Source organism: Ailuropoda melanoleuca, chromosome 5 (assembly GCF_002007445.2).
Source record: "Ailuropoda melanoleuca isolate Jingjing chromosome 5, ASM200744v2, whole genome shotgun sequence".
NCBI lineage: Eukaryota > Metazoa > Chordata > Mammalia > Carnivora > Ursidae > Ailuropoda > Ailuropoda melanoleuca.
In genome coordinates this window covers 110048149-110067660 of record NC_048222.1, presented here as the reverse complement: position 1 = coordinate 110067660, position 19512 = coordinate 110048149, and the positions used below count along the sequence as shown (strand labels likewise).

The 19512-nt window shown below is 34.1% G+C and overlaps 1 protein-coding gene across 2 annotated transcripts in view; it reads left to right on the top strand.

The window, feature by feature from the left end:
• ABCE1 (ATP binding cassette subfamily E member 1) overlaps positions 1 to 19512 on the top strand; it is a 30244-nt gene that overhangs the window by 1367 nt on the left and 9365 nt on the right. The window contains exons 2-10 of one of the 2 annotated variants that reach the window (XM_002916235.4): positions 4813 to 4946; positions 6071 to 6156; positions 8949 to 9046; positions 10047 to 10164; positions 10755 to 10892; positions 11039 to 11108; positions 11335 to 11431; positions 12323 to 12412; positions 17574 to 17695. In XM_002916235.4, coding sequence (XP_002916281.1) covers positions 4844 to 4946; positions 6071 to 6156; positions 8949 to 9046; positions 10047 to 10164; positions 10755 to 10892; positions 11039 to 11108; positions 11335 to 11431; positions 12323 to 12412; positions 17574 to 17695 — 922 coding nt within the window. In that variant the 5' untranslated portion in view covers positions 4813 to 4843. The remainder of the gene's footprint in view (positions 1 to 4812; positions 4947 to 6070; positions 6157 to 8948; positions 9047 to 10046; positions 10165 to 10754; positions 10893 to 11038; positions 11109 to 11334; positions 11432 to 12322; positions 12413 to 17573; positions 17696 to 19512) is intronic. The other variant, XM_034661562.1, reaches the window with a different exon arrangement.

Sequence of the window (19512 nt, the reverse complement as noted above, 5' to 3'; positions counted from 1 at the left end):
TAAGACTCTGAAATCAAGAGTTGTGCACCACTCACAACTTACATGTTGTGTAAGACTAATAACCTACAGTAACCATAGGTTGGAATATTTTATGTGATTTCAAGCATCATTTGTTCACAGCAGTCTTAAATGCTTTCACATGATGTTATAATAATTTTGGTCTTAGACTGAAAATGCTTTCCATAATGCCTCTCGCTTCCTTTTTTTCCTCCCAGCTGGAAGAATGACAGTGAGGGACATTATTTGAGTACGTATTTTGAACACAGTTTGTCTTCAGATCTGAAATATCTTCAGATTCCTCTTCACTTCCAGGAGTCTGTTACTATCTCCCCCCCTCCCGCAGCTTTACTGCGCTGTATCTCATTGAAAAAGAAAGTAGGGATCCCTGTTCCCCAATTCTTGGAAATAATATATTAGTCATTATTGTTCACACAAGTAGCAGTTCTACAAAGAATTGATATTCCTTATTCTTAAATGCATTATAATTTACCACTGTTTGTTATACAGATCAGCTTATTAATCATCTCTGGTATGTTTTAATTTTTCTGTAAGGCATCTCTTTCAGTCACTTGGTTTTTAAAATGGTTTGAAATATCAGATGAAACACTTTAGTGGTTTGGCAGAAATAAAGTTTAGCATCAACAATTTTGTGATAAAAGATTTATCCTCTAGAAGGGACTTCATGACATTCACTCACCAGGTAATTTGTACGGCGTCCAGCTTTATTTTAATAACTAAAGACTTCAGTTTTCAGGGAGTTGTCACTTAGAGTGCAGGCTTTTTTGTAGCAATTCAGAAGTCATTTAATTTCTTTCTCTTCCAGTCTTTATGAAAACTGGACCAGTTTTTAAAGTAAGGGGGTAGAGTGGATCTGTTAGTTACCATAATTCTATTTATTACATAAATACTTGGGTGATTTTTTTTATATATACTTTAGCAGATAGCAGTCACTATGAAATAATCGACAATATTTCTGAAGTCACTATAACCTATAAGAAATTATTTACTATAACTAAATTCATTTTCTCATTTATTCAACAGAAATATTTGAGCTTTTATGATGTACTGGGCACTAGTTTAGCCACTGGGCTGAATGGACAAGAAATCCCTGCCCTCATGATGGAGTATATTTTACTTGGGTTGGGAAAAATACTGTGTGTAGAGAGAAAGAGTATATAAATACATGTATATAGACACGATAAATATGTACATAAACCATATGTACACATACATATGAAATATATACTGTGCAGTATAGTAGGAAGAGCCAAAGAGAAAAAGCAAATTAGAAGAAAAACCAGAAAAGTGGTTGGGTATATTTTTTGGTAGCATAGCTAGAAAAGGCTAACTGAGAAGTAAACATTAAAGACCTGAAGTAATGAGCCTTGTAATTCACTAGGGGGAATAGCATTACAGGCAGAGGGAATAGAAAATGTCAGGGCCCTGAAACAAGAACATGTCTGACATGTGCTAAAAACAGCAAGGAGCCAGTGTGGCTGGAGCAAGATGAACAAAAGCTAGAGGAGTTGGAGATGATATCAGAAAGTAATAGAGGCTGATCAGTACCTCATGAGTTATTTTAAGGACTTTGGCTTTTACTCAGAATGAGTAGGGAAGCCATTGTAGGACTTTTAAGTAGAGGAGTGACATGATCTGGCTTACACTTAAAAAAGGATCATCCTGGGTTCTGTAGTGAGAAGGAACACTAAAGAGTCAGAGTAGAAGGAAGGTAAGAGTAAAGCAGAGAGACCTGATAGGGAGCTATTAGAGTAATGCAGATAAGCAATAATGGTGACTTAGACCAGAGTGATGAGAAGTGGTCAGATTCGTGAAGGTAAATTGGACAGAATTTGCTCTTGTGGCGTGTAAAAGATAACTTCAAGGATTTTGGCTTGAGTAAATGGAAGACTGGAGTAGTCCTATAACAGAATGGGCAAGACTGCTAGAGAAGCAAATTTTGGTGGTGACTTCAGGAATTCAGTTTCGGAGATGCATGTTAGACCTTTAGGAAGAGATGCTGGGTAGTCGGGTAGATAGATACACAAATTTAGGGTTAGGAGAGGTATCCAGCTAGAGATAGAAATTTGGGAGTTAGCAGCGTATGAATAGAATTTAAAGCTGTGAGATCAGAATAGAATACCTTAGAGAATGAATATAGATAAAAAATGTGACCGAGTATTAGAGCACCTCTCAACTTTCAGTAGCCTAGAAGATGAAAAGAAGTGACCAAGAGAATAGGAGGAAAACCAGATTAGTGCTATGTCCCAGAACCAAGTTAAGAAAGGGTTTCTGTCTTTAGGAAAAAGTCATAATTTGTGTCAGATGCAGTAGATGTTCAAGTAAATTAAGAACTGTTAATTAACTATTTGCTTTACTCCTGTGTAGAGAGCGATGACCTGATAAGCTGTTTTAATGGAATGATGGGCACTGAAGTCTGAAATGGAGTCCAGAAAAAATACATAGAAATTTGGAATGCTGACTATAGGCAACTCTTTTAAGTAGTCTTGCTGTGAAAGGAGGGCGAAGTAAAGCAATGGGAAAAGATGGGGTCAGATAATAGAAACTTTGAATGCTGATAGGAACTAGCCAATGGAAAGAATAACTGATGATGTGAAAGACCGGAGATAGAATTGTTAGAATATTCCCCTTAACAGACATCTTTTAGGGGCGCCTGGGTGGCACAGCGGTTAAGCGTCTGCCTTCGGCTCAGGGCGTGATCCCGGCGTTATGGGATCGAGCCCCACATCAGGCTCCTCCACTATGAGCCTGCTTCTTCCTCTCCCACTCCCCCCTGCTTGTGTTCCCTCTCTCGCTGGCTGTTTCTGTCTCTGTTGAATAAATAAATAAAATCTTTAAAAAAAAAAAAAAACAGACATCTTTTAGTGTGCAAGTGGACTTTACCATGGAAATATATATAATGTGATTGCTTGTTGGCATGAGGGTTCACATGAGGTGACACTAGTCAGCATGGCTTTGCTTTTTTGTCTACCATTTTCAGCTTTATATGTGCAGGTGAAGAGTTGTATGTAACCAGGATTGTAGTTAAGGGGATAAATGATTGACAAGAAAATTTTAGCTGGGTACAGAGGGACATGAAGATACAAGAGCTGAGGAACAGTGGAAATGTGGTAGAATCTAGAGATAATGATAGTAGATCTAAGGAATGGGGGAGTTAAAAGGTTGTTGGATTGTTGGGTACAACAAAGGTAAACTGAAAGGAGTGGTGGTTGGAGAATGGGGTATTTGAAATGGAGGTTATAGAAGGATTGCAGTTATTGGTAATAACAAGGTCAAGGGTTTCACCAAAGGAATGAGGGATTGAGGGAGGGTGAAAGAAAGATCACTGGAGGAGAGAGGTTACTGAACTAAGAAGACAGGGTATTAATAGAAAGATCATCTATGAACATACTGAAATCAAGAATTATGATAGGAGCTGTAAGAGAGAGTGAAACTTAGCCAAGGGCAGAAGTCTTCAAATGGAAGGGGTGATCTGATAGTGAATAACTAAAGCAGTTGGATGATCTGAGAGGCAAAAGCTGACTTTTTAGGGAGGAGGGTGAGATAAGATAGTCTGGGAGCAGCACTGAAGAACATACTGTCTTATCCCTCTCTAAGCCTAATGGTATTGCTGTGTGTGAGAAAAAGGTCTACAAAGGGAAGCAGTCAAGAAAAAAAAAATCAGAATTGATTGTCACAGTCCTTGATAGAAAAGGCCAACAGATTGCCTTTGTCAGTGGGTAGTCTTTTGACTTCAGGTTCTGCCATTACATACTGGAGTAACCTGAAATTTTAAGATCGTTTTTGGAATTTTTAACTTTAATCACTATTCTGAGAAAATTGATGTCTGTCACTAAGTCCAATATTGTAGAAGATTTTTAAGTTCACTTTAACCTTAATTGCATAATTGATGGCACTGGTAATTATCAAGACTTATAAAAGCTTTGAAAGTGAGCACAGTCCACACTTAAACAGTTCCTTGGTCTTTTCGTTTTAATGCTATTAGCATAAAATTCATCTTGGCCATATTACAAATTCCCAGAGAAATTCAGTTTTTATTTTTTCCCCTTAATCAACATCATGGTCACAACCTTAATAATAACTTCCATTACTAGAATCATTAATAGTCAAATAAGATGAAGTAATACTTAACTTGAGTGAGGGAATAAACATCTTTATTACGTATTACTTTTTCACATCAGCTCCTATTCTGTTTTACTGACTGTTTCAGATTCTGGTGTCAGTATTAATTGTGGAGATACTATATCATTTTTGTCCATCTATCAAGTATAGTTTCCTCATTCCCTTTGTTCTTTTTCCTTTTCCTAGCCATTCTTTTTGCATAAGAGCTTTTGGTTTGGTTTGTCTGTTTGTTTTTTTCTTTGAAATTGAATTAAATGTATAAATTTGGGGAAGGTTGAAACCTCTGGTATTGACTATTCTATATTATAAAAACTGAGACAGTATGTCATTCTATTTGTTCAGGTCTTTTATATTTCTCAGTTATGGTTTGAAAGATTCCTCACGTGTATATAGTTTTGTTGATTACTAGATCCTTTTTTTTGTGACCATTGAAAATGGTGATTTTTCTTTTTTATATAAATCTTCTGATTAGTAGTATATATGTAAAATTGTGTTTTTTCAGCCTTGCTAAATTATTTTATTGCTTTTACTAGTTTTTTTAATAGTTCCAGATAATCATATCTGAAGATAGTGATAATTTATGTCCTCCTCTCTAGCTTTTATGGCTGTGACTCATTTCTCTTAACTAATTGCATTGACTGTGTCATAATTTTGTTAATTTTTCTTTAATAGAAGAGCTGGATATTCTTACTTTCTTAGAATTATGGCGGATAAATTAACGAGAATTGCTATTGTCAACCACGACAAATGTAAACCTAAGAAATGTCGGCAGGAGTGCAAAAAGAGTTGCCCTGTGGTTCGAATGGGTAAGCTGTTCTGTGGATCATTTAAAGATAAGAGAAGGTTTTAAATAAATTGGCTTCATAGTTCTCTAGGTATATACTTTTTTCCTATTAGTTTCTTTAAAATATAGAGATAAGACCAGATTTTGTTCTAAATTTCTTTTACTGCTTTGTGACTAAATGATCCTACTTTTGTTAATACGAATAATGTATTATTACCAATATTTTTTAAAATTCATTTTGACTATAAAATCAGTTTATTACTGAGATTCTGTTTTGGAAAAGTACTGTAGTTACTTTAAGTCATGGAGAAAGGACTACCAATATATTTGTTTTTGATAGTATTCTCATTCTAAAAATCAAGAATGAATAGCTTAAGAAGAATAGCTAATTCATGAGATTTTTCTATATTTTCAAGATTAGAGAAATTTAAAACAATCCAGAATTATTGGTAGTCTTTAAGGGTTATGTAAAGGTAATTGTTACTTTTACTGTGCTGGTGAGGCGTAAGCTTTTTGAATCTTAAAAGAAACTTTAGATGTCATCTTTTATATTCTACCATAGTATTTAGAAATTCCATTATTAATATCCCTAATGCCAAGTTTAATTTCATGTGTATATTGGATGACTACATACCTTTTCGGAGTTTCCTTGATTTAGCTAGTGTATTATATTCCTTTCTCTACATTACCATTTCCAGGGCATATTTTGTGAATTATATATTCAGGTCAAACAGCTTAAAAATAAAACTGTTTTGGAGGCACTTGTCTGGGTCAGTAAGAAGAACATGCAACTCTTAATAGATCTCGGTTCCATGACTTTGAACCCCAGATTGGGGGTAGAGATTACTTAAATAAGTAAATAAACTTTTTAAAAAATTTAAAAATAAAGCTTTCAGGATCTGCCATAGTTTTTTGAGCATATTTTCTTCCCCAGTAGTAAATTAATATATATTATATTATATTATAATTAATCCCCACAAAGCACTGATTTTTTTAGGATATTGTCTCAATTGTATTTTTTTGTGTGGCCTTTGTTTTTGAAAATCTGCTTTTGTATGGAGATTTGGAACCAGAATTACCTAAATAACAATGTTCAGAAAATTAGAATGGCAGGGAAAATAACTAAACTCTCTTTTCCTTTGCCAGGAAAATTATGCATAGAGGTTACACCCCAGAGCAAAATAGCATGGATTTCTGAAACCCTTTGTATTGGTTGTGGTATTTGTATTAAGGTAAGTGATATTTTATTTAAGGGCTCAAATTTGGAACCCAAAGAAGAAGTCAAAAAATTCTGAATACATTATAACTATTTTTAAAGAAGCAAAGTATAAAGCAGTGAATTAATGGGGCGCCTGGGTGGCGCAGTCGTTAAGCATCTACCTTCGGCTCAGGGCGTGATCCCAGTGTTCTGGAATGGAGCCCCACATCAGGCTCCTCCGCTAGGAGCCTGCTTCTTCCTCTCCCACTCCCCCTGCTTGTGTTCCCTCTCTCACTGGCTGTCTCTGTCAAATAAATAAATAAAATCTTTAAATTAAAAAAAAAAAGCAGTGAATTAAAAATGTAAATTTAGGAAAATGGTATTCTATCAATAATATTTAATATTGTTGCTTTTTGAACTAGTTAAACCACCCTATGTGAAAGTTATCCTTGCCATACTCAACTTTGGAAAGACATTTCTAACCAAAATTAATTTCTCTTTTTTCATCCTTTTTTTCCTCACCCTTTTATGAGAAGGACATTCTTTCCCATGTCTTTACAAGTACTTCTTAGAAACGTAAATACAAAAAGTATGAGTCATTACATATAGTACTTTCGAGTCTGTATTTAATTTTAAATCACACCTTTTAAATAGAAATGCATACAGCCAAAATTGTTTTAATTTAATCTAATTCATAAGTGCTTCTATTATATTATACATTTTTCTGTTGGCGTTATCACAGTAGTATAATTTTTCAAAATACTTCAGTTAGTTTTTGTTGCATTGAATAGTTCGGTTAGGGCTTTTAACCTTAAAATGATAGATTTCTAAATTTAGTTCATAAACAATTTTTAAGAACCAGTGCATTACATTCTTAATTTACATATTTTTATTTGTAGATAATATTTTTAGAAAGGAACTTTACCAGAGTATGGATCCCACCCTGTTAACTGATTTTAATAAGGCTTATGTGTATTTTACATTGGTTCCTGAATCCTTAGTTAAGTATCCAGAAAGATTTCGTTGGTACATAAAAGTGTACCTTGTTTTGAAAATATAATCGGGAAACATTACTGCCAGCAAACATTTACTAATCTCATTATGTGCCTGTCAATGTTGTGGGTGCTGGAGATCTGATTTTGAACAATATGTTATCTTCTACTTTGTTTTCTTCTTTACTGCTATAGAAAAATGAGATACCAGATTTGCGGTATACTTCAGTGGCTGAAAAGATACTGATGTGATGGCTCTGGGGGTGGGGGTAGTATATACCCTCTGAACACTAAAATACTTACAAACTGCCCCTCATAGATGAAACAGTATGGATTTTTTTTTCTTATAGATTTAAAGAAGCTTAGATTACTTTGCAGCCTATAAACATTTTATGTACATTGATAGAATAATAGAAAATTTGTGTAAATGGAGGTAACTCCACTGGCAGAAATCTATCTTATGTAAAGAATTAGTAGTTTTGGTTAGAGGGTGGTAATTACATTGTTAGAATACAACAGTTTTGTTTTTTAATACTCTGTGTTCTTATAACTTATAAAATGGGAGTTCACTCATATCTTTTTCTACAGAGACTTTTGAATTGATTCCGTCACGTCTTTAAACAGTTCTGCTGAACAGATCTCTAATCTGGGGTTTTATTCTTTGGATGTACCTTTATAGTTCTCTGAGAAATTTTTCTGATCACATTGATGCTCTTAATAACATTCCAGTTCTTGCCATTCTTGTTCCTTGGACATTTATCTGATTGATAATCAACTGGTACGCGAGTATGTTTTTCTAAGAATTAATTTTTTTAATGTGAATTTACTCAGTTGAAATATAAAGCATCTTTTTCATACAAGATGGTTAAAAACCACAGTGGAAAAACATTAATCCTTGCTCTGTGCAAATATGCTAGCTGTTGATGGGACATAAATAGACCAAAAAAAGGTACAATCCATAATAGACTTAACCTTAAGCCTAACTAAACCTTAACCATAAAGACCTTAAAGGACTCTACAAAGTAGAAAAGAAAGCATACAAAGACAGGAAGAAGGAAGTAGTGAGACAGCATCTGTCATCAACTGAATATGGAATGGTATACTCAGTAACCATGTTTTATCTTGCCTCTTAGCCTCATCTAATAATGTTTAAAAAAACAAAGAAAAAAAACCATCAATTTTTATAAGGTGTTTCAGTAAGTATTAAAAGCATTTAAAGTCTAATAAAAATATGCCAGTCACTAAAGGGAGAAAATTCGTTAATATGATTCTTGCCTTCAAGGAACTTTTATTTTTTAAGTAAATAAGAAAAGTGAAGCAGTATTTTATATCTTTGTGAAATTCCCACATTTGGGTGGGTTTTTTTTTTTTTAAGTTTATTATTTTTTTTAATCTCTACACCCAATGTGGGGCTTGAACTCATGACCCCAAGGTCAAGAGTCGTGTGCTTTCCTGGCTCAGCCAGCCAGCCAGGCTCCCCATAATTCCCACATTTGGAAGATTGCTTATATAAAAAATTCTTAACATATTCGTTTTAGTCATATATGTATATATTATATATATAAAATATATATATATATAATGTGAATTTGTTTTTAAGATGTGTTCATTTATTTCAGAGAGAGTGCACGTGAGGGTGGGAGGGCAGAGGAAGAGAATCTCAAGCAGACTCCCCACTTAGCGGGGAGGCTAACATGGGGCTCTGTCCCATAACCCTGAGATCATGACCTGAGCTGAAATCGAGTTGGATGCTTAACCAACTGAGCCACCCAGGCGCCCCAGTCATATGTATATTTCTAAAAATTAACACAAAATTCTTTACTTTAAATAACAGAAATGCCCCTTTGGCGCCTTATCAATTGTCAATTTACCAAGCAACTTGGAAAAAGAAACAACACATCGATATTGTGCCAATGCCTTCAAACTTCACAGGTATATTTTCAAGTCAACATTCCTCTCTACTTCGTTCAAAAGTAAAATACATTTGAAATTCTCAGAGAAATATAAAAATGGGAAAAGTTATTAACCATCCACTAAAGAGAAATGCAAAACTATAACATCATATGGAATCAAGCTGTATATGTCAGTGGTTCATTCTGGCTAACATTAGAATTACCTGGGATTTTTTTTTTTTTAACTAATACCTTGGTTTCAGTCCAGTTGAATGATATCATATCCCCAGATAGAGTCTAGACCTCAGTAAGTCGTAAAAGCTCCCAGGTGATTCAAATATACAAGTGAGGTTGAGAATCACTATTGTTAATAATACCCTTATCCCCAAATAACTTTTAAGGGAACTTGTTCTCAGTTTTATTTACCTATTAATCTCATCTACAGAGAATATTACTCTGAACTTGGACATACGTTATTAAATAAATCACAGGAGTTCTTTGAGGTTTTTAATTTCTGCTGAACACTGATATTTTGAATCTAGGAGTCTAGATTTACTAATAAAAAGGTATTTCTCAACCTGCCAGCTTTAAAGAGCCTACTGCAACAGGTAAAATGAAGTGGAATATTTCTGGTTGATGTGGCACTTTTCTCCTTGTAAGTAAATGGCAGGCCAAAAAAAAAAAAAAAAAAAAGACAGTGTGAGGTTGCACCTGCTATGTAATTTTGTACCAAAGCATTTGGTTATACATTAAAACTTAGCCTTATATGTAAAGGAGAATTACTTTAGAATGGACTTGAATGAAAATTGAAAAATAAAATTTGGAGTAATATTGGTCATGGATGCATTTCTAACAATTAACAGTTTAAGTTAATCTTGGCTGTTTTTTTTTTCTAATAGCCAATAATATCTGGCATATATTTCTTCGTTTATTAATGAATGTGTGTGGAGTGCACGTGCATTAAAATACATGATCCTAATATGATGTAGCTTTTTCTATCTAAGTCCAAGTTTTATTATTTTTTTGTATACATACGACAGGTTGCCTATCCCTCGTCCAGGTGAAGTTTTGGGATTAGTTGGAACTAATGGAATTGGAAAGTCAACTGCTTTAAAAATTTTAGCAGGAAAACAAAAGCCAAACCTTGGAAAATATGACGTATGTATACCACCTTATGAAAATGAATACTTAGGTCAGTTTTATGAGACTTTGAAGGAGAGCATATAATTTTTTTAATGCTCTTATTTTCAACATTATTCATTAATTAGTGCTGAGAAACTATAGATGAAACTCCTTTTTAATTAAGATCTGTTAATGCTACTTAACAGACAAATCTGGGTTTCCTTAAACTGTTAGAAGTTTTAGATGCCAGAGGATTCTATTTGGATGTATAGTTGACCCTTGAATAGTGTGGGTGTTAGGTGTGCTGACCCCCACACATACATTCGAAAACCTATGTATAACTTTTGACTTCCCAAAAACTTAACTATTAATAGCCTACTGTTGACCAGAAGCCTTAGCAAGAACAGTGAATTGCACATTTCATATGTGTATTATATACTGTATCCTTATGGTAAAGTAAGCTAGAGAAAAGAAGATGTTACTGAGTAAATCATAAGGAAGAGAAAATACACTTATAATACCTTAATTATTAAAAAAAATTTACCCATGTTTTTCAGGAGTCAACCGTATAAGTCATCCTTTTTGCATTATTATGTATTATTAAATTCAGATAATTATATTTCTAGGATCCACCTGATTGGCAAGAAATTTTGACTTACTTCCGTGGATCTGAATTGCAAAATTACTTTACCAAGATTCTGGAAGATGACTTAAAAGCCATTATCAAACCTCAGTATGTAGACCAGATTCCCAAGGCTGCAAAGGTCAGTTACTCTTTAGGAGGAATTTATGTATTACATATTTGTGGAGGTATCAAAGATGTATCAAACTAAACTTGTTTTACTTTGTAAGTCACTTTAATATTGAAAAAAAAAAATACTAGTTAACTATTTCTGGTATATTATGACAGGGGACAGTGGGGTCTATTTTGGACCGGAAGGATGAAACAAAGACACAAGCAATTGTATGTCAGCAGCTTGGTGAGTGTTTATTTTGTGTACATGTTTTAATAGGCCCTGAACTTAACTCATAAAGACAGTTACCTTTTGTATGGATTGCTGAAACTGTTGTATTTATATTCTACGATAACACAATTTTCAACTGAGATATCATTCACACCCAGAATGATGTACAATATACATTTTGCCTAGAAGAGGTAAAATAAAACTTACAACACTGAACACAATGCCTCTATGTTCTTTGTAGATTTAACCCATCTAAAAGAACGAAATGTTGAAGATCTTTCAGGAGGAGAATTGCAGAGATTTGCTTGTGCTGTCGTTTGCATACAGAAAGCTGATATGTAGGTTGCTTTATACCTTTTGTATATCTTGATCCTTATTTTAGAGTTTTTATTTGAATTACTGCTAATTAAGCAGTGCTTTTGAGAGAAATTAACAGAAATAGTATCTAAGGTTCTACTTCTGAGGTAAGATATGGAAGCAGTTGTGTATCTGTTACCCATTTCCCTGTTATTCCCAGAATAAGTACTTTATAACTTATGGGGTGCAGCACTTTCTAATATAATCAGTTGCTTATTATTTAAACTCTATTTATACATAAAAGGATTTTTTTTTTTTTTTTTTGGAAACAACCAGCCCAACAAGCTTTTTTAAATACCTCAAGTAGAATATGAGGTCTTTGAGGTTACCCTAAAAGGTGGCATGCCATGTGAGAGAGAAAAAGAAAGAAGGAGTTTCCTTCCTGCTCTCTGGTGCCTCTCTTCTTTCTTCCGGATATGTTTGCTCCCATCTTCTTCCACGTTTCTACTCTGGCATCCAATGCAGGCTAGGTCTTTTCCACAAAGTATTCTAAAATTCTCTGCAGTGCCCTCCTTTTTAAAAACTCTTACTTGTTTAATGCAGCTGACTTCAGCTAATCAAGAGAAACCTCTCTGAATTACTTCAGACTATATCAGAACATTTTTCATGAGGAGATAATAATTTGTAAGTTAGCCTAAGCTGAGAGTCTGTTCCCAGGCCTGATGTGCAACCCTGCTTTCATAATTTTTTTTCTTCTTTTTACTTCTGAACAGAGTACGGAAGTTCTTACCCTTATGCAGTGGACTCCTCATTAGTGTAAGAGGGGATTGTTGTTGTTGAATCAGAAACCATATTACAGGGATTTAAAGTATCATGTAAGAGAGAATTATATTTGTCTTACAAATTATTATATTTGCTTTTCTTTTTCATAGTTTCATGTTTGATGAACCTTCTAGTTACCTAGATGTCAAGCAGCGTTTAAAGGCTGCTATCACTATACGATCTCTAATAAATCCAGATAGGTAAGTACACATTTGGTATATGTCTGTATTGTTTTAATTGGGGAGTTATACAAATTTCTAAAAATTAAACACTGGCATCATCAATGTCATATACATGTGTATATTTTCTGTTTTGGTTATTTAGAGCTACTGCTTGAAATCAGCCTTCCTCTATCTAGAACAGAGGGCCTTAATGCAAGATTTATTTAACTACTATGCCTGTCTCCAGGTAGCCTACGGATACTCTGAAATGATAAGAAAGTTCTGGCATCTGTGTATGTATTTCTGGGAGGCAGATCATTAGCTTTTACCAGATCCTCAAATGGATAAGTCACTCAAATGCACAAAATTTAGAACATTATAAGGATCACCAGAGTAACTCTAGTTGTTTAGGGTCTTACTGAACTCCAGAGGGTTCTTAACCTGTTAAGTAATCACAACACCCTGTGTTTATGGGGTACTTTTGTAATTTGCAGAATTTTTTTTTTTTTTGTAATTTGCAGAATTTTTAAATCCATTCTCTCCTTTGAGCCTCATAGTAGTCTTATGTATTAGACTCTTTAGGTGGTATTCCCATTTTGTAGATGAAGAAATTTAAGGTCAGAAATGGTAGTTATTTGTCTAGGTTACAAATTTACTACATGGCAAAGCTATGGCCAAAACCCAGGGATCTTTTTCTGTGTAGCATTTTCTATGCCTTTCTATCAGTGACTGATTTAATACACAGCCAATATAAGAGTGCAAAAGAAATTCCTAGGGGTCAAAATCAAAGAGAAATTAAAGGGAAGGGACCAAGAGATGGGTTTCCTGAGGGATGTTGCTCATCTGTAATAGGTCTTGGGCTTTAACAACCACTCAAGAGCAGGAGACAAAGCCTTGCGTATTGCATTATCACACATAAAATGCCAGGACTCTCAACTGCTTTATCTGCAAAACACAAGCATATGAAGATGTCAGCATAGCTGACATAGTGAAGCATAGCTGTCACTCACTGAGCTCATTGAGAGTGAAGGGATGGCTCCCCTTCAAATATAATTGTTGACCAGCAGCTCACATGGATATGGAATTAAAATTTATATTATCAGGGGAGTCTCAACTCTTCACAGTAAGAAAGTAACGTAAAAAGAGGGTCCTAGAATCTTCAGTCCTATGGTACCTAGCAGAAGCAAATATTAAACCACTTTGCAAGGATATGCCCTCAACCCTGGTCATACAGGATTTCTACAAGAAAAATCTCATGATCCAAATGAAATTAGGAAACCATCTGCAAATTAATCAGTAGACACAACAGACAACAGAATTAGACCTTCAAGAATGTCTCAGGTGACACTCTCAAAGAAACTACAAAGTAATAGTATCTAAAATAAAAACATAAAAGGGTACAAAATCCTAAGAATATGGTACCACAAAAAGGCAATAGGTAAATGTTCAAAAAACCCAAACAGACTTAGAAATTGAGAGTAAAGCTGTGACATTAAAAACTCGCTGAACAGCTGAGACAGACTGGGGACAGCAGAAAAGAGCATCAGAAAACTGAGAAGTTGATCTGTGCAAGTTACCAGAATACAGCAGATTGAGAAGGAGATTGAACTCGGAGTTCAGAAGGGAGGTTTAGGGACTGGAATGAGAAGACTATTTCCATATATTTTAATAGGAGTCTGAAAAATAAAGCCATGGTGAATTTATCATTTCTCTTTAGATTCTTAAAGGTACAAATGAGCCACATATATACTTTGAAATGAAAGTTAAAATATCAGTGATAAAGAGACAGTGTTAATTGAGCCAAATAGTAGCTATAATTTTCATTCTTATGTAGGCCTGGACATTATGATAGACTCTTTGAGGAATATAAGAATGTAACATGTAGTCCCAGTATTCAAAGACTTCACAATGTGGTAAAGAAAAGAATATACAAGCAGTCAAGTCAGTGGTTCTCAACCCTAGCCCCTTTTTATAAAATATTTTTATATCCTCTTATTATGAAAATCGTAGATACCTATTTTCACACAATTCTTTTTTAAATATCATACAACATCCTAACTGTAATAAAAAGAACTAAAAGGAAAGTAATTTATAACCAGCTGACCTGAATCTTAGTATGTAAATGTTCAGGGGGCACCCGGTGGCTCAGTCGGTTAAGCGTCCAACTCTTGGTTTCAGCTCAGGGTTGTGGAACCGAGCCCTGAGTCAGGCTCCGCGCTCAGAAGAGTCCGCTTGGGATTCTCTCCCTTTGCCCCTACTTCCACTAACATGTGTTTTCTCTCTCTCTCTCTCTCAAATAAATAAATAAAATCTTAAAAAATATGTAAATGTTCAGGCAAATCACTGCAGTCCTGTATTTTGAGAGGGCAGTAACCTTAATTGTAATAAGGATTACATGTCAAAACAAATTAGATTGACAAAGTGAAGGAAATGATTGTGTTAGACATTTTCACAACTGTCTTGGGTGTTATAGATAAAGGATTAAAGTAATCTCTTTGTAAGTGATACACTGATTTAAAAAAGTGACAAGTATATGCATCCTGAAATTCTGTGACATGTGAAGGCAACGTTCAGTCTTAATGCTGTAAAAAGATTCAGAGATCATATCCTTAAAACAAGAAATAGAGCATGGATTGAAGAAAGGACACTAATACATAAGATTTTTTGGCATTTAACCTCCAAGAACATCTTTGATAAGATTAAAAACCAACAGGTAACCCAAAATTAATTGTAAGATTTTCAGAGCATAGATTTCTCATTATGCTGCTGGTTTGTTTCTTTCCAAACCATCAGAAAATAGAGTGGCACACCTAAATCTTTTTTACATTTTAGACCTCTGTATAAGCTCTACTTAAAGGTAGCAATATCAGAAGGTTTGACCTGGTTTTTTTTTCTTCTTTTCAAAGCAAATTAAAAGCCCCAGATGATACTGTGCTGCCTTACAATGAGTCATGAAGATTTTAATGGTAAAAAGTAGACAGTTACTCCAGAAATGGCACATTACCAACAAAGATACCAAGGCAGGATGAGTATTGGCTCACTTGTGTGATTTGCCATTTTTATTGATGCTTCTTACTACCAATGTGGTAGAAAATATTTTTTTTAAGATATTTTTTAAAATTTATTTGACAGAGGTAAAGAGAGCACAAGCAGGGGGAGTGGGAAAGGGAGAAGCAGACTCCCTGCTGAGCCAGGGAGTCAGATGTGGTGCTCAATCCTAGGATCATGACATGAGCTGAAAGCAGACACCTAATCAACTGAGCCACCAGGTGCCCCCAAAACATTTCCTTTTAATATTTTCTTTTCATAATTAAACCTGCCCCTATTTTTTTTTTCATTCCTTTTACCACCAGATACCTAGATTGCTGTGATAGCTTCCTTTAAAAAGCTTATGGTTCTTTCTTCTTGCCAGATTAATCTAAAATGATGTTTTTTCTTGTTCTCTTATTCTAGAACTGTGCTGTATCCTCTAGCCATATGTTGCTATTTTAATTTTAATTGAAATTAAAAATTCATTCCTTCAGTCACAGTACTCACATTCCACGTGGTCCACATTCCAAGTAGCTACTTGTACCGAATATGGACACTAGAACATTTTCATAACCATAGAAAGTTCTACTGGACAACGCTATTTAAGAACCTACCATTTTCCCCCATTGCCAGTTAGCATAAGTCCAAATTCTTCATTTTGTCATTCAACAACTTTATTAAACATTTCTTTGGTACATATCACAAGACTAAAAATCATAGAGGTGCTAAAATGTACTATACTGTCTCACTTCATAGAATTTGGGAACAGTTTGTAGAAATAACTCAAAAATAATAAAATCCAATTCAGAGTTAGAAAGGATCAAGAGTTGGGGAAAGCTCATTTGCATATTAGGAGGGGTGATCCTACAGTAGGTAGTATTTGTGATGGACCTTACAGGGTTGAGTAAGATTTCAACAGGTGAGATTTAGACAGGAGACCATTTAGGAGAAGGAACAGTCCTTAGACACATAGAAATGAAAAAGTGGATTATTCAGGAAACAAAAGATCCATTTTCAGTGTGCTTCATACATACATGAAGAGAAATAGTACCTGAAGTTTTGGAAAGTCTTGAAAGAAAGTCTCAGGTTGTTCATTTGTTTTGTTTGCAACTGAGAGCCATATCTGGAAACCTAAAAAAATGAGGTTTGTTAAAAGTCTATTGTAATATTCAAAGAAATCTGAGAGCCTGAACTAGAGTTTAGGCATTTCGAAAAAGAAAGGAATGAAATGAGCACAAAAGACATTGTTGAGAAAGAGTTGACAGACTTGACGTTTTAAACAGTATATCATTGAGAATAAAATTAGTTTTATTGTTTTTTTACAGGAGTGATGATTCCATTAATACAGTTAGGAGAATTTTTATTTGTATAGGAAACAAATTAAGTTGGAATTTGAGGTGTCTCTAGGACATGGCTTTTTTAACATTTTGAACTAACTCAGATAGGAATAAAGTGCTGCATAAAAGTGTTAACGACTGTTATTTGTCTGATAGTTTGTACACTAGCAGTACTGTTTCCTACCACTTCAAAAGTCATGTCATATCCCATCCCACTTATATAGTACTCCAGTACACACCTGTTTCCTTTCTGACCTTCACTGGATTTTATATCTAGAGGACATACTTGGCTGTGTAGGTTTTTTGGTAATGTTTCCTGTCTATCCCTTGTTTTCCCCTGCTAAATTGAAAATTCTCCAGTTAAGCATCCTGTCCTGTTATTCTCTGCATCCCCTACTACAGCTAGCACATGGGACAGGACCACTAGAAGGGCTTAATCTATAAGATGAATAGCATAATAAAGAGTTTAGGCTACATCAGATTTAAACCTATTGTAATTGTTTCTGCTTGGTAACGTTTATTTTAAAATGCATTCTTTATTGGCAAAACACATTTATTTCATGTATCCATAAATTGTTTCCTGTTAATTTTTTTCCCCTTCCTTTTAGTTTAGGAAAACAGTTTGAAACAGAAGACTGATAATGAGTCTTATTTTAAAGAAAATGTTCTAAGGCTTTTGTTTAGTATGGTCTCTACATTTAATTTTTTTTTAATGTATCTGTTTTCCTGACATTTACACTGTTCTGTGTAAGAGTTTAAATTGTAATTAAATATAATTTTAATTTCATTATGTTATGTTACATTTAAAAATAAAAATCTATATTGATTTGCAGATATATCATTGTGGTGGAGCATGATCTAAGTGTATTAGACTATCTCTCTGACTTCATCTGCTGTTTATATGGCGTACCAAGTGCTTATGGTGTTGTCACTATGCCTTTTAGTGTAAGAGAAGGTAACTTGAAAAACTATTTCCACAATGCTGTATTCGTTCACTTTAATGCTTAGAAAATGTATTATTGTTGATGTTAAGTAATTACATGTGGCTCTAATATTTATCCAAAACTCCGATCTTAATGGAATTTAATCATTCAGCAGAATGTATGTGTATGAGGCTATAGCCATCAGTTATTCCAAACATTTCATTTTGGAGAATTTTTTATTAGAGGGGTAGAAATGCTTTCTCAGTTTCACTCTGCGATCTTAAAAGGAGTTTTATTGTATTTTGGCTTCTACAGCATCATTGTAGTATCCGTCATCTTTATCTTTGAAAGACCAATACCAATGGTGAAACTCTTAAAATTTATTTAGTGTTCATCTTGTTTTCATGTTTCAAATTTATCTGTAATCTGTATCTTAAGTTTGTAGACCTAATTTTTTTTGTCTAAAAAGCCTTATAGTTTAATAAGTATATTAAAATAAGGTAGTTTAGTAAGTTGGTTTAAAAAGTAACTCAAAGTCTAATAAAATAGCTTATTAGTAAGTATATTTTCATTTATTCCTTCTACTTTCAGGAAAGAGGGACTCTCTGGCCTCTCTTTTCCATGTCTCCTCTCTACTTAAGCAAGTTAGGCAAAAGTAAAAAATAACCTACCACTAAGTGGCTCCTGAAACAAATGTCAGTGCAATCTCTACCTGGTATGCCTTTTTCCTTTTAATTTCTTTGTCATTTCCTTCCCCCTGATTTCTTCCTCCTCTTTTACTTTATATTTCATCTCTCTAGGTGTGCCTTCAGCTGACAGTCTAGAACAATTAGGAACACCCAGAAGGACTACCTAGTTCATACTTTGAAAAAATACCATATTTTACAAGGATAATTACTAATGTAGTCTTTAGGTTGAGCAGGCTCCTTTTTTTTTTAAAGTGATCTCTTCAAAGAGATCATTTTTGAGATACCTAAGAAACTTTTGGGAAAAGAAATTTATATTGCACCATACACTTCACATAAAAAGGCAGCAATAGCTTTTTAGTTTATAAAAAGTACATGAAGTTTTTAGGTTAGGATAAGATGAAGGAGTTGCTCTCACTTATCTGTTTGTACATTTGATATAAATATATGTTAAGGGGAAAATTGTGAGATTGCCCAGTTTTCTTTCCAATAGTCTTAAAAGATGATATCAAAAACAATTTTTTATTCTCAGTTTAGCAAATACTTATTATTGAGTACCTACTCTATACCATGTAGTAAGTCCAGAATTGTGTTGATAATGGTATAGGCAGCTGGCATTCACTCTACACAATTCTAGTTATAAATGCCATGTCTAAAAGCTACGCCATTTAAGAAATGGTTCCTAGTGAAGTTTTTGATGTTCCCCATCTGTTAAAACAATTCAAGTAAATTAGAACTTATTTTCTGCTTTCCATGAATATTCTGAAATTAATGCCATACGTATATGTCAAAGCTTTCTTTGAACTGTATAACTGGAAAGGCAATTATAGTTTGACCTGTCTTAAACTGACAAGAAACATTGCAGTAAAAACGGAAAGGCTGGTTTGTTATAATGGTTTTTTGCACAGTCACACTTTTCTGAGCCTTCATTCCCTTACCTGATAAATTAGGTGTCTGGATTAAATGGCCACTAAGATTTCCTTCAACTTTATATTCCTGTCTAGTTTTTGGTTTTAATTTTTTTATCCTCACATTTATAGGTTTTAAGTAGTTTTAAGTAGTTTTAAGACCAAAAAAAAAAAAAATGCTGATTTTGGCAGAATCCGTTCATTTGTTCTTTGAGCTAATACTGAACACCTATGTTCTAGGCTGAGGCTGTAAAC